General features: G+C 39.3%; 1 protein-coding gene across 2 annotated transcripts in view; it reads right to left on the bottom strand.

Annotated features, from left to right (window-relative positions):
* Positions 1-844: 844 nt before the first annotated feature.
* The window catches only part of LOC133544323 (intermediate filament protein ON3-like), a 20,937-nt gene continuing 6,029 nt past the window's right edge, over positions 845-15,752 (bottom strand). Inside the window, exons 2-10 of one of the 2 annotated variants that reach the window (XM_061889531.1) lie at positions 15,747-15,752; positions 14,770-14,830; positions 11,969-12,064; positions 11,727-11,891; positions 10,151-10,267; positions 7,866-7,991; positions 7,574-7,794; positions 6,192-6,217; positions 845-1,085 (exon numbers count right to left, since the gene is read on the bottom strand). The exon at positions 15,747-15,752 is cut by the window's right edge and continues 203 nt beyond it. In XM_061889531.1, coding sequence (XP_061745515.1) covers positions 1,078-1,085; positions 6,192-6,217; positions 7,574-7,794; positions 7,866-7,991; positions 10,151-10,267; positions 11,727-11,891; positions 11,969-12,064; positions 14,770-14,830; positions 15,747-15,752 — 826 coding nt within the window. In that variant the 3' untranslated portion in view covers positions 845-1,077. The remainder of the gene's footprint in view (positions 1,086-6,191; positions 6,218-7,573; positions 7,795-7,865; positions 7,992-10,150; positions 10,268-11,726; positions 11,892-11,968; positions 12,065-14,769; positions 14,831-15,746) is intronic. The other variant, XM_061889532.1, reaches the window with a different exon arrangement.

The raw sequence follows: 15,752 nt of genomic DNA, 5'->3' as shown, positions 1-15,752 counted from the left end.
TCCTGTTGTAGTTCCTCAGCTGTTACCCGGGGGTTTTTCACTACTGTACGCTTCAAATACCGGACAGCATCCTCTTCCTACCACACCCAGGTAGTGTTTCCACAGTGCCTTTAGCTTTAAACTTTAACTTTAAACTAACGAATTATGCTCCCAACTGAGTCTCTTGGAATGTGTAATGTCTTTGCTATTTTCTTATATCCATATCCTTTCTTATGAAGAGAAATTACCTCCTCTCTTGACTTCTTTGACCACTCCCTGGACTTCACCATGTTGCAAATACACCATTGAAAATCTACAAGACGCTGAGCGTCACAGTCTTTTTCAATCAGTTTAATTGTTGCTTGTTATGGTTCTAATCACATCTACAGGTGTTTTCAACACCTGATTGAAAAGACCTTATTCAAATTCTGTTCTTAAGACTTATGATCTTTAAGGGGTTGAATAATTTTGTCAATGAGATATAAAGAGAAATGACACTGTTTGGTATGCTACAAAATATGTTGTAATTCAAGTTGCATTTGTCTATTTAATGCATCTTTATTTGATATGACTATAAACAAAATACGGAATAAATGTCCAACTTGCTAAAACAACAAAATTGTGTGGGGGTTGAACAATTTTAATCACAACTGTATTCAATTGAATATAGGTTGAAAATGATTTGCATATCATTATATTCTGTTTTTATTGACAATTTACACAGCGTGCCAACTATACTAGTTTTGGGTTTTGTAGTTTTCCTGGGAAACTGGTAGGGTTGCCGGCTATGATTGGTCTAAAAAAAAAGCTGTATTTTGGTGTTTTAGCTGATTAATGATGAAGAAAAAGCAGAGACAGACAGTGCACATTTTGCAGCATTTTCCTTTTAATCATGTGTATAAGAGGAATTTTTCCGACACAAGCCTCCCTGCCTCCACTTGCACCTTGATGACCATACGTTGTCCCCTGTCTTGGGGACTTGCTGGGCGGAGGACTTTGGATGTGAGGTCCGGACTTGTTCCGGTCTCCTCGGGTGGCAGCGGCTGCTGGTGAACGTCTGCGTGCAAGCAAGGACGTGGATTGGTGGGTTGCTTATTTTTAGAAATCTGAGCAAAAGAGAAGTTTGGATTCAGTGGGACACACGAGACAGTCGCCATTTATTTCTCTAGTATGCTTCAGCCATTCTTTATGTTCAACTAGAACATCACTAAGTATCGCACAGACCTGTTTTGTATTCTGGGTAGTTAGTAGTAGTGATGTGCGATACCACTGATTTTCTTTCCGATCCGATACGGAGTAAAAATCCCCACTGGTATCGTCGGTATGCAAACATACCTAATATGTTAAAAGGTTGTGTATTTCAAATAATACAATATCTCATATTATAAAGAATTTAAAACAGGGTTATTGGGAATTGGGGGTTAAATCACCAAACTGATTCTCGAGCGCAGCCATCACAAGAACTGATCTCAGGTCAGATGTGCACCTGCTCATAAGAACTGATCTTAGGTCATATGTGCACCTGCTCAAAAGAACTGATCTTAGGGCAGATGTGGACATGCCCACAAGAACTGATCCCAAATCAGATGTGCACCTGTCCAAAGAACTGATCCCAGGTCATATGTGCACCTGCTCAAAAGAACTGATCTTAGGGCAGATGTGGACATGCCCACAAGAACTGATCCCAAATCAGATGTGCACCTGTCCAAAGAACTGATCCCAGGTCAGATGTTCTCCTGCCCACAAGAACTGATCCCGGGTCATATGTGCACCTGCTCAAAAGAACTGATCTTAAGTCAGATGAGGACATGGCCACAAGAACTGATCTCAGGTCAGATGTGGACATGGGCCACAAGATCTGATCCCGGGACATATGTGCACCTGCCCACAAGAACTTATCCCAGGTCAGATGTGCACCAGTCCACAAGAACTGATCTCAGGTCAGATGTGGAAATGGCCACAAGAACTGATCCCAGGTCAGATGTTCTCCTGCCCACAAGAACTGATCCCAGGTCAGATGTGGACATGGCCACAAGAACTGATCTCAGGTCAGATGTGGACATGGCCATAATAACTGATCCCAAGTCAGATGTGGACATGGCCACAAGAACTGATCTCAGGTCAGATGTGCACCTGCCCACAAGAACTGATCCCAGGTCATATGTGCACCTGCTCTCAAGAACTGATCCCAGGTCAGATGTGCACCTGCCCATAATAACTGATCCCAAGTCAGATGTGGACATGGCCACAAGAACTGATCTCAGGTCAGATGTGCACCTGCCCACAAGAACTGATCCCAGGTCAGATGTGCAGCTGCCCACAAGAACTGATCCCGAATCAGATGTGCAGCTGCCCATAATAACTGATCCCGGGTCATATGTGCACCTGCTCAAAAGAACTATTCTCAGGTTAGATGTGCAGCTGTCCACAAGAACTGATCCCAGGTCAGCTGTTCTCCTTCCCACAAGAACTGATCCCAAATCAGATGTGCAGCTGGCCATAATAAATGATCCCGGGTCATATGTGCACCTGCCCAAAAAGAACTATTCTCAGGTTAGATGTGCAGCTGTCCACAAGAACTGATCCCAGGTCAGCTGTTCTTCTTCCCACAAGAACTGATCTCAGGTCAGATGTGGACATGCCCATAATAACTGATCCCAGGTCATATGTGGACATGCCCATAATAACTGATCCCAGGTCATATGTGGACATGGCCACAAGAACTGCTCCCAGGTCAGATGTTCTCCTGCCCACAAGAACTGATCCCAGGTCAGATGTGCACCTGTCCACAAGAACTGATCCCAGGTCAGATGTGGACCCAGGCTTAGACTGAAGTGTGATGTTTTTGTTTTTTTTCTCAACCCCTCCAGAGTTGACCTGTTTCTCACCTTTATTGTAAGGTGTGCCAGAAGTTGGCAGACCCTTCAGCGATCCTGTTCTGTCTCCCTGTAATGTTTGATCCTGTTCTGTCTCCCTGTAATGTATGATCCTGTTCTGTCTCCCTGTAATGTTTGATCCCGTTCTGTCTCCCTGTAATGTATGATCCTGTTCTGTCTCCCTGTAATGTTTGATCCTGTTCTGTCTCCCTGTAATGTTTGATCCTGTTCTGTCTCCCTGTAATGTATGATCCCGTTCTGTCTCCCTGTAATGTTTGATCCCGTTCTGCCTCCCTGTAATGTTTGGTCCTGTTCTGTCTCCCTGTAATGTTTGGTCCTGTTCTGTCTCCCTGTAATGTTTGATCCCGTTCTGTCTCCCCTGTAATGTTTGATCCCGTTCTGTCTCCCTGTAATGTTTGATCCCGTTCTGTCTCCCTGTAATGTTTGATCCTGTTCTGTCTCCCTGTAATGTTTGATCCCGTTCTGTCTCCCTGTAATGTTTGATCCCGTTCTGTCTCCCTGTAATGTTTGATCCCGTTCTGTCTCCCTGTAATGTTTGATCCCGTTCTGTCTCCCTGTAATGTTTGATCCCGTTCTGTCTCCCTGTAATGTTTGATCCCGTTCTGTCTCCCTGTAATGTTTGATCCCGTTCTGTCTCCCTGTAATGTTTGATCCTGTTCTGTCTCCCTGTAATGTTTGATCCTGTTCTGTCTCCCAGTAATGTTTGATCCTGTTCTGTCTCCCTGTAATGTTTGATCCTGTTCTGTCTCCCTGTAATGTTTGATCCCGTTCTGTCTCCCTGTAATGTTTGATCCTTATCTGTCTCCCTGTAATGTTTGATCCTGTTCTGTCTCCCTGTAATGTTTGATCCTGTTCTGTCTCCCTGTAATGTTTGATCCTGTTCTGTCTCCCTGTAATGTTTGGTCCTGTTCTGTCTCCCTGTAATGTTTGATCCTGTTCTGTCTCCCTGTAATGTTTATCTGCTATTGAATGGCATTGTGCTGAAAATCTTAATTTCCCCTCGAGGATTATTAAAGCATTTCTGAGTCTGATTAGCAATACTGTCAGATACAGAGGAATATTTCTTAGTAAAGACCTATTTGGCTCTTACATTTCAAAAGCAGCTGTCATGTTTGGGTCGCAGCTTGCTGCGGGGTTCGTTCTCCCGAATGCAGACGGACCACTCCGGACAGGGCGTGCAGGTTGGAACATTATTTATTCCACAAAATAACAAAGTAGTACTAAAAACGGAAAACAAGTCGCATTCGCAGCTAATACTAGTGATGGGTTGATGAGGCGTCATGAAGCGTTTCGACACATTGCAAAACTGTATTGATACTGTGTCACTAAATACTGACATCTGCTGGACAATACAAATCCCTACAGGCAACCTATGGACTCAACTGACACTGATTTTATGACCTAGTTAGTAATGCTAGTGTAATAATGTTGGTTTAATAATGCTGGTGTAATAATGCCAGTGTAATAATGCTAGTGTAATAATGTTGGTGTGATAATGCTAGTTTAATTATGCTACTGTAATAATGATGGTTTAATAATACTGGTTTAATAATGCTAGTGTAATAATGTTGGTTTAATTATGCTGGTGTAATATTGTTAGTTTAATTATGCTAGTGTAATAATGCTGGTGTCATAATGCCGGTGTAATGATGTTGGTTTAATAATGCTAGTGTAATAATAATGTTGGTTTAAAAATGCTAGTGTAATAATGCTGGTTTAATAATACTGGTTTAATAATGCTAGTGTAATAATGTTGGTTTAATTATGCTGGTGTAATAATGCTAGTGTAATATTGTTAGTTTAATTATGCTAGTGTAATAATATTGGTTTAATAATACTGGTGTCATAATGCTAGTGTAATAATGTTGGTGTAATAATGCAGGAGTCGTAATGCTGGTTTAATAATGCTGGTTTAATAATGTTAGTTTAATTATGCTACTGTAATAATGCAGGAGTCGTAATGCTGGTGTGATAATGCTAGTGTAATAATGTTAATTTAATTATGCTAGTGTAATAATGATGGTTTAATAATGCTGGTTTAAAAATGCTGGTGTAATAATGTTGGTGTAATAATATTGGTTTAATAATGCTGGTTTAATAATGTTGGTGTAATAATGCTGGTTTAAAAACGCTAGTGTAATAATGCTGGTGTAATGATGCCAATGTAATAATGCTAGTTTAATAATGCTAGTGTAATAATGTTAGTTTAATAATAGTGTAATAATGCTGGTGTAATGATGCCAATGTAATAATGCTAGTTTAATAATGCTAGTGTAATAATGTTAGTTTAATAATGCTAGTGTAATAATGTTAGTTTAATAATGCTAGTGTAATAATGTTGGTTTAATTATGCTGGTGTAATAAGGCTAGTGTAATATTGTTAGTTTAATTATGCCAGTGTAATAATATTGGTTTAATAATGCTAGTGTAATAATGCTGGTTTAATAATACTGGTTTAATAACGCTAGTGTAATAATATTAGTTTAATAATACTGGTGTCATAATGCCGGTGTAATGATGTTGGTGTAATAATGCAGGTGTCGTAATGCTGGTTTAATAATGCTGGTGTAATAATGTTGGTGTCATAATGCTGGTGTAATAATGCCGGTGTGATAATGCTGGTTTTATAATGCTGGTGTAATAATGTTGGTTTAATAATGCTAGTGTAATAATGCTAGTGAAATAATGCTGGTGTAATAATGCTGGTGTAATAATGCTGGTGTAATAATGCTGGTGTAACAATGCTGGTTTAAAAATGCTGGTTTAAAAATGCTGGTTTAATAATGCTAGTGTAATAAAGCTGGTGTAATAATGCTGGTGTAACAATGCTGGTGTAATAACGTGTATTGGTTTTCTGTTTCAGCGGCTATGGTTTGATTACCAGCCACTACATACAATGTAAACAACATCCAAATAAATCATAAAGCAATCTTGAAAAAACAAAGTCAAGTTACTTATTTCATTTTGTTAATTTTGTACAAAAAAGTTAATTATTGAACAATTTATTTTTTCAATTTCAAAACATGCATCTAATCCCTTCGAAGCATGCTTCCTGTACGCAAGCCAGTTGTCCCTGGTTTCTGGATGACGTCACAAGTAAATGTGCGAGTAATGGTTAGTTTCCATTGTGTCGCCAACCACTTATGTCAACAATGTGAGTCAGCCAGTACGAGTGTCGTCCACATAAACTGGTCCCACTGTTTTTTTTTGCAAGTTTGTTTCCCTAATCCTAAAAAAACAGCATATCTGTCCCCCTATTTCCTTGTTCTATTTATTCCAAAGGTCAGCAAAGAAAGCCCGTGGTTTGATTCTCACCTGAGTGACGCATGAGCTCGTTCATCCTGCAAAGACAAGGAAGCGTAAAAAAGTTGCATGATGCTTTATCAATCAATCAATCAATCAATGTTTATTTATATAGCCCTAAATCACTAGTGTCTCAAAGGGCGGCACAAACCACTACGACAGCAGGGGTCACCAACCTTTTTGAAACCAAGAGCTACTTCTTGGGTACTGATTAATGCGAAGGGCTACCAGTTTGATACACACGTAAATAAATTGCCAGAAATAGCCAATTTGCTCAATTTACCTTTAATAAATAAATCTATATATATTTTAAAAAATGGGTATTTCTGTCTGTCATTCCGTCGTACATTTTTTTTTTTCCTTTTACGGAAGGTTTTTTGTAGAGAATAAATGATGAAAAAAACACTTAATTGAACGGTTTAAAAGAGAAGAATACACGAAAAAAATGAAAATTACATTTTGAAATATGGGTTATCTTCAATTTGGACACTTTATAATTCAAAATTCAACCGAAAAAAATTAAGAGAAAAACTAGCTAATTCGAATCTATTTGAAAAAATAAAAAAATAAAAATTTATGGAACATCATTAGTAATTTTTTGTGATTTACAATTTTGATGACATGTTTTAACTAGGTTAAAATCCAATCTGCACTGTGTTAGAATATATAACAAATTGGACCAAGCTATATTTCTAACAAAGACAAATCATTATTTCTTCTAGATTTACCAGAAAATTTTAAATGATATTCAAAAGACTTTGAAATAAGATTTAAATTAGATTTTACAGATTTTCTAGATTTGCCAGAATATGTTTGGGGAATTTTAATCATAATAAGTTTGAAGAAATATTTCACAAATATTTTTCATCGAAAAAACAGAAGCTAAAATGAAGAATTAAATTAAAATGTATTTATTATTCTTTACAATAAAAAAATAAAAAATACTTGAACATTGATTTAAATTGTCAGGAAAGAAGAGGAAAGAATTTAAAAGATAAAAAGGTATTTGTGTTTAAAAATCGTAAAATCATTTTTAAGGTTGTATTTTTTCTCTAAAATTGTCTTTCTGAAAGTTATAAGAAGCAAAGTAAAAAAAGAAATGAATTTATTTAAAACAAGTGAAGACAAAGTCTTTAAAATATTTTCTTGGATTTTCAAATTCTATTTGAGTTTTGTCTCTCTTAGAATTAAAAATGTCGAGCAAAGCGACACCAGCTTGCTAGTAAATAATTAAAAAAAAAATAGAGGCAGCTCACTGGTAAGTGCTGCTATTTGACTTATTTTGAGCTATTTGAGTTATTTTTAGAACAGTCCAACGTTGGTGACCCCTGCTTTCCAGTATATAAAACATGGCTGAATGAGAGCTTCCCGAAACTGGTCGGGGCTGCCGGTACCTCATCTCCTCGCCCTCCAGCAGCTTTCGATACGTGAGGATCTCGATATCCAACGCCAGCTTGAGGTTCATCAGTTCTTGGTGTTCGCGTATCTGACCCGCCATGTCGTGCTTGGCTCTCCTCAAGGCCTCCTCCAGCTGAGCGATGTCGCCGCGGGCCTTGGCCAAGCTCGCCTCGCCTTCCACGGTAGCGTCGCTGATGTCCTTCTTCAGGGACTCCTCCTGGGGCGGCAGGTGGTCCAGATGAAGGAGGTGCATGTGCAGATTTAAAAAGGAGGCTGGGAGAAACAAACCTTCCTCTTTAGAGCCTCCAGCTCGCTGTTAAGCCTCTGGATGAAGCGCACCACGTCTGAGATCTCCCTCCTTATTTCCCTGACTTCCTGTTCGCGTTGTCCGGCTTTCAGGCCCATGACGTCCATCTGAGGGCGGGAGACGCGAGTTAAAGAGATTGATTAATGAGATTTTTTTTTTTATTTGGGGATAGCAGGTCCATTCTATGTGTCATACTTGATCATTTCGCGATATTGCCATATTTTTGCTGAAAGGATTTAGTAGAGAACATCGACAATAAAGTTCGCAACTTTTGGTCGCTAATTAAAAAAGCCTTGCTTTTACTGAAGTAGCAGACGATGTGCGTGTGATGTCACCGGTGTGAGGGCTCCTCAAATCCTCACATTGTTTTTTTTTTTGTTTTTTGTTTTTAAATAAATGTATTAATCAATTCAACAAAACAATACATAATAAGGCAATCAAATTCCAAAACCAAACCTGACTTAGCAACATTCATAATAACAATAAACAGAGCAATTGAGGACACACAAACATGACTCGGTACAATCTAAAAGTAGTGAAAAAAAATGAATATTATCAATATCAGTAACAATTTCAAAATAGCAGTGATTAAAAATCCCTCATTGATATTATCATTAATAATTTTAATACAAAAAAAAAATGAACAATGCGTCGCATCTCATAAGCTGTGTCCAATATTTTACACAAAGATATAATAAGTCATATTTTGCTTAATTTAATACTTAAAACAAATTTCAATAAGGGATCCCATATTCCAATATATGACTCATTATTATCTAAAATAAATGCAGTTTTTTCTACTGATATCATCTCCATAGCTTGTGTACAGCAGTCAGTATGAAGTGAAGTGTAGTGAATTATATTTATATAGCGCTTTTCTCTAGTGACTCAAAGCGCTTTACATAGTGAAACCCAATATCTAAGTTACATTTAAACCAGTGTGGGTGGCACTGGGAGCAGGTGGGTAAAGTATCTTGCCCAAGGACACAACGGCAGTGACTAGGATGGCGGAAGCGGGAATCGAACCTGCAACCCTCAAGTTGCTGGCACGGCCACTCTACCAAGCGAGCTATGCCGCCCCAATTAGTTGAACTATCAAAATTTATCAATTTTTTTAATATTACCTGTTTTGTTATTATGCATATTGAAAGAAATGCATTTTTACTCTTTGATGACACGTTCCTAAATTGATGGCGATCCCCAAGAAAACAAGTTTGCAATGTCATTGGGATGTTTATATTAAGGAATTTGTGTCAGACTTAATCCTGACAGTTTGTCTATGTTTTAGTTTTTTCCTCTGCATTTGTCTGTTTCCTCTGTGTTTAGTATCTCCTGTTTTTAGTTCCTGTCTAGTGCTCTTATTTTGTCAGCTTCCTGTCTTGTTCCCTGAGTGCTGTGTTCCTCCTCAGCTGCGGCTGATTGGCACCTGGCCACACCTTTTGCCAATCAGCCCGCTCCTATTTGTACCTGCTTTGTCTGGTGTCAGTTGCTGGATCATTGTATTGTCGTTGCCACATATCACTCTTGTCGTGCTTCCTGTCGTGTTGTTTTGTTACAGCTACTACCTGTCATGCTACATTTTGTCTTGGTCGTCGTAGCTGTAAGCTGTTTCTGTTAGCATTAGTTATTTCCAGTTTTTCTGTTTGCTATCCACTAGCTTCCATGCTAAAGTTCCTTTTTGTTTTCTAGCTTCCAGTGCTAGCTCCCTTAGTTTGTTATTCTGCCCACGTGCGTGGATTTTGTTTGTTCTTGTTTAGTTTTAATTAAATCATGTTTTACCATTCAATGCCTGCCTCTTTCTCTGCATCTTGGGGTTCAACAATTAACTGACAATGTGATTGCTTATTTTGTTGTTTTCAACCATAACTCTTTTATTCTCTGACATTCCCACAATAAATGAAGAGTTCCCTCAGCTGCCCGACACTTCGTACATAACTTGCTATCTACTACACCAATTTTAAACAGCTGAGAAGACGTAAAATACAATCTATTCAATTGTTTATAATGTGAGCCACCACCAGTAAGAGCAATTCGGACCGAGAAAACGACAATTTCCTCATTAATTTGAGCGAGGATGAAAGATTCGTGGATGAGGATATTGATAGTGAAGGACTAGAAAAAAAATGAAAAATAAAAAGCGACGGCTGCGGGCGGCGGCAGTGTGAGCGTTTCAGATGTAATTAGACACATTTACTAAGATAATTCTAGAAGATCCCTTATCTGCTCTTTGTTTTAATAGTGTTTTAGTGAGATTGTAAAGACATACCTCAAAGTCAGATGGCTGCGGTGAACACGCCAGTGTCTCAGAGAGAAGCTGAGGAGCCAAGATCACAGTTGCCTTTTTGACAGCTACTGCAGGAGGACGCATAGTCCACTGATGTCTCTGGTAAGATATACAGTGGGGCAAAAAAGTATTTAGTCAGCCACCCATTGTGCAAGTTCTCCCACTTAAAATGATGACAGAGGTCTGTAATTTTCATCATAGGTACACTTCAACTGTGAGAGACAGAATGTGAAAAAAAATCAAGGAATTCACATTGTAGGAATTTTAAAGAATTTATTTGTAAATTATGGTGGAAAATAAGTATTTGGTCAACCATTCAAAGCTCTCACTGATGGAAGGAGGTTTTGGCTCAAAATCTCACGATACATGGCCCCATTCATTCTTTCCTTAACACGGATCAATCGTCCTGTCCCCTTAGCAGAAAAACAGCCCCAAAGCATGATGTTTCCACCCCCATGCTTCACAGTAGGTACGGTGTTCTTGGGATGCAACTCAGTATTCTTCTTCCTCCAAACACGACGAGTTGAGTTTATACCAAAAAGTTCTGTTTTGGTTTCATCTGACCACATGACATTCTCCCAATCCTCTGCTGTATCATCCATGTATCTATTTTGGTATAAACTCAACTCGCCGTGTTTGGAGGAAGAAGAATACTGAGTTGCATCCCAAGAACACCATACCTACTGTGAAGCATGGGGGTGGAAACATCATGCTTTGGGGCTGTTTTTCTGCTAAGGGGACAGGACGATTGATCCGTGTTAAGGAAAGAATAAATGGGGCCATGTATCGTGAGATTTTGAGCCAAAACCTCCTTCCATCAGTGAGAGCTTTGAATAGTTGACCAAATACTTATTTTCCACCATAATTTACAAATAAATTCTTTAAAATTCCTACAATGTGAATTCCTGGATTTTTTTTTCACATTCTGTCTCTCACAGTTGAAGTGTACCTATGATGAAAATTACAGACTCTGTCATCATTTTAAGTGGGAGAACTTGCACAATGGGTGGCTGACTAAATACTTTTTTGTCCCACTGTATACTACAATTTTCCCCTCCAAAAACATGCTGGTTGACGTAGAGAAACATGTTCGCTTGACCGCTCTGTGTTAAAGCTTCACAACAAACAAAGAAACACCGGCTGTGTTTTGGTTGCTAAATGCAGCTGCAATCCACCGCTTTCCACCAACAGCATTCTTCTTTGACGTCTCCATTATTAATTGAACAAATTGCAAAAGATTCAGCAACACAGATGTTCAAATTACTGTGTAATTATGCGATGAAAAGAGACGACTTTTAGCCGTGTGTGGTGCTGGGCTAGTATGTCCCCTCCAACCAATAACGTCACAAACACACGTCATCATTCCGCGACATTTTCAACAAGAAACTCCGCTGGAAATTTAAAATTGCAATTTAGTAAACTAAAGCGGCCGTATTGGCATGTGTTGCAATGTTAATATTTCATCATTGATATATAAACTATCAGACTGCGTGGTCGCTAGTAGTGGGTTTCAGTAGGCCTTTAAAGACAGAAAACAACATTTCTTCCTGCTCCTCACCTTTTTCCGGTTCCAGTGCTCCGCCTCCTCCCGGGTGCGAGCGGCCATGTTGGCGTACTGACCCTTGACGCCCTCTACAATCTCGTCCATGTCCAACAGCCGCTTGCTGTTCTCTCGTAAAATCACCGTCTCGTTCTGGATTTGAGATTCCAGTTCTTTAATCTCCTGCAAATGGTGTTTGCAGGAATTAAAAAACTTAAGTCTCCATGTTTCTAGAAAAATTAAAGTCTCGCCGAGGATACCTCGTCATGGCCGACCCTCAGGAACTCCAACTGGCCAATCAGATCCTCCAAATCCAGAGCCAGATGGACAGCTTCCAAGTGTTCTTCATCTGCATCCTTTTATCACATAGTCTTTATTAGAGGTGCTGACTTCCACACAGACATCCTGATGCCTCAGTACAAACTTTGAAGTCCCATCTTAAAACTCATTTGTATACTCGAGCCTTTAAATAGACCCCCCTTTAAGACCAGTTGATCTGCCGTTTATTTTCTGCTCTGCCCCGCTCTACTTTGTGGGAGGGGGCACAGATTCGGTGACCACGGATGATGAGCTAGCTGTCCAAAGTCAGGACCCAGGATGGACCGCTCGCCTGTGCATCAGTTGGGGACGTCTCTGCGCTGCTGACCGGTCTCCAATCAAGATGATCTCCTGCTGGCCCCACTATGGACTGGACTCTCACGCTATTAACTAGATCAACTATGGACTGGACTCAATCCACTATGGACTGGACTCTCACACTGTTAACTACATCCACTATGGACTGGACTAGATCCACTATGGACTGGACTCTCACACTGTTAACTACATCCACTATGGACTGGACCCTTACACTATTAACTATATCCACTATGGACTGGACTAGATCCACTATGGACTGGACTCTCACACTGTTAACTACATCCACTATGGACTGGACTAGATCCACTATGGACTGGACTCTCACACTGTTAACTACATCCACTATGGACTGGACCCTTACACTATTAACTATATCCACTATGGACTGGACTCTCACACTGTTAACTAGATCCACTATGGACTGGACTCTCACACTATTATGTTAGATCCACTATGGACTGGACTCTCACACTATTATGTTAGATTCACTATGGACTGGACTCTCACACTCTTAACCAGATCCACTATGGACTAGACTCTCAGACAATTATGTTCGATCTACTATGGACTGGACTCTCACACTATTATGTTAGATCCACTATGGACTGGACTCTCACACTATTATGTTAGATTCACTATGGACTGGACTCTCACACCCTTAACCAGATCCACTATGGACTAGACTCTCAGACAATTATGTTCGATCTACTATGGACTGGACTCTCACACTATTATGTTAGATCCACTACGGACTGGACTCTCACACTATTAACGAGATCCAATATGAACTGGACTCTCACACTATTAACTAGATCCACTATGGACTGGACTCTCACACGTGGGGCGGCATAGCACGGTTGGTAGAGTGGCCGTGCCAGCAACTTGAGGGTTGCAGGTTCGATTCCCGCTTGTGCCATCCTAGTCACTGCCGTTGTGTCCTTGGGCAAGACACTTTACTCACCTGCTCCCAGTGCCACCCACACTGCTTTAAATGTAACTTAGATATTGGGTTTCACTATGTAAAGCGCTTTGAGTCACTAGAGAAAAGCGCTATATAAATATAATTCACTTCACTATTATGTTCGATCTACTATGGACTGGACTCTCACACTATTAATTAGGTCCACTATGGACTGGACCCTCACACTATTAACCAGATCCACTATGGACTAGACTCTCAGACAATTATGTTCGATCTTCTATGGACTGGACTTTCACACTATTAACGATATCCGCTAAGGACTGGACTCTCACACTATTATGTTAGATCCACTATGGACTGGACTCTCACACTATTATGTTCGATTTACTATGGACTGGACTGTCACACTATTATGTTAGATCCACTATGGACTGGACTCTCAAATTATTAATTAGATCCACAATGGACTGGACTCTCACACTATTAGCTAGGCCCTCTATGGACTGGACTCTCACACTATTAGCTAGGCCCTCTATGGACTGGACTCTCACACTATTAACTAGATCCACTGTGGACTGGACTCTCACACTATTAACTAGATCCACTATGGACAGGACTCTCACACTATTAGCTAGGCCCTCTATGGACTGGACTCTCACACTATTAACTAGACCCACTATGGACTGGACACTCACACTGTTATCTAGATCCAATATGGACTGGACTCTCACACTTTTAACTAGATCCACCATGGACTGGACTCTCACACTATTAACTAGATCCACTATGGATTGGACTCTCACACTATTAACTAGATCCAATATGAACTGGACTCTCACACTTGTAACTAGATCCACTATGGACTGGACTCTCACACGATAAACCAGATCCAATATGGACTGGACTCTCACACTATTATCTTAGATCCACTATGGACTGGACTCTCGCACTATTAACTAGATCCACTATGGACTGGACTCTCACACTATTATGTTCGATTATGAAAACCCTAACTCTGGGCTGATGATGTTGGGTTGTCCTGAAGAATTTGGAGCTAATCCTCCTTTTTCATTGTCCCATTTACTCTCTGTAAAGCACCAGTTCCATTGGCAGCAAAACAGGCCAAGAGCATCATACTACCACCACCACCATGCTTGACAGTAGGTACGGTGTACCGGGGATTAAAGTCCAAACATATTGCTGGGTATTGTGGCCAAACAGTTCCATTTTTGTTTCATCTGACCTCAGAACTTTCCTCCAGAAGGTCTCACCTTTGTCAATGTGATGTCAGATGAAACGAAAATGTAGCTGCCTGGTCACAATACCCAGCAATGTTTGGAGGAGAATATGTTTTGTAATATTGAAGAATATCTACAAATTTCAGCAACAATTGGGTAGAGGCTAAACTAAGCTCTGCTTCGTCTGATCCTTTTTTTTAAGACATGTTAAATTGCACGTATGGAAACATGCTTTGTTACGCATATTGTAAGTAAAGCTCACCTTTTTGGTGATAATGAAGTCGTTCTCAAGTTCTGCTTTCTTCAGCAACTCCTCCTCATACCTAAGCCAAAACAGGAGTGAAAGATGAGTCAGTAAAGGTTTAAGACAGAGGTGTCAAAGTCGTTTTCATCGCAGTTATGTTTGGCCCCAGAGGGCCGCATCTAACTATTATTACACACTTTTTTATGCATTTTATTAGAATATTTTTTTTCAAACTAAAATGCCCAATAGGTCCCAGTACCTTCCGCGACTCCGAGAGGGACCAGCGGTAGAAAATGGATGGATGATGTATAAAAAAAATATGCTAAATTGCAATAATTTCACCCCCAAAATTTAGTGTATATTACTGTAAATGAAAAAACAGTACTGCTGTTTTTATAGTAAAAAAATAAATAAAAAAGGCAGCTCATTGTCAGATTTTTTAATGTAAAATTTACATTTGTTTTTTACAGCAAATTAAAAAAAACCCTCCAAATTTCCAGTAAAATTTTGTCACCTGTTCGTTTTACCGCAAAAAATTGTAGATTTCTTGGTGTATTACTGTAAATGCCCAAACAACACCACAATTTATTACAGTAAAAAAAAGTACTGTTTTTTTCATTTAGAGAAAAAGTCTAAAAAAAAAAAACAAAGGAAATTTCACAATTTTATTGCTACTTTTACATTGCACAATATGATGGATCATCTGCTTTGAAATCATTATTATTAGTATTTATTTCTATTCAATTTTTTTTTTAAATGTTTGATAATATATTTTTGCACAATTAGACACTATTTAAACTGACATAATTTAGGATTACATTGTGTACATATATTTGTTTTCTCCCAAAATAGAAAAAAATAATACATTTAATAAGAAAAGTTACAGGACTTTATTGATAAATATTATTTCCAGGCTTTCGAGGGCCAAATAAAATGAAGTGGCCTTGAGTTTGACACCTGTGGTTTAAGACAAAGGTCAAAGTAGACATACTGACCTCTCC

Source organism: Nerophis ophidion, linkage group LG27 (assembly GCF_033978795.1).
Source record: "Nerophis ophidion isolate RoL-2023_Sa linkage group LG27, RoL_Noph_v1.0, whole genome shotgun sequence".
In the NCBI taxonomy this organism is placed as follows: Eukaryota; Metazoa; Chordata; class Actinopteri; order Syngnathiformes; family Syngnathidae; genus Nerophis; species Nerophis ophidion.
Note: the sequence above shows the minus strand (reverse complement) of the source record. Positions and strands in the feature narration are given on the sequence as shown.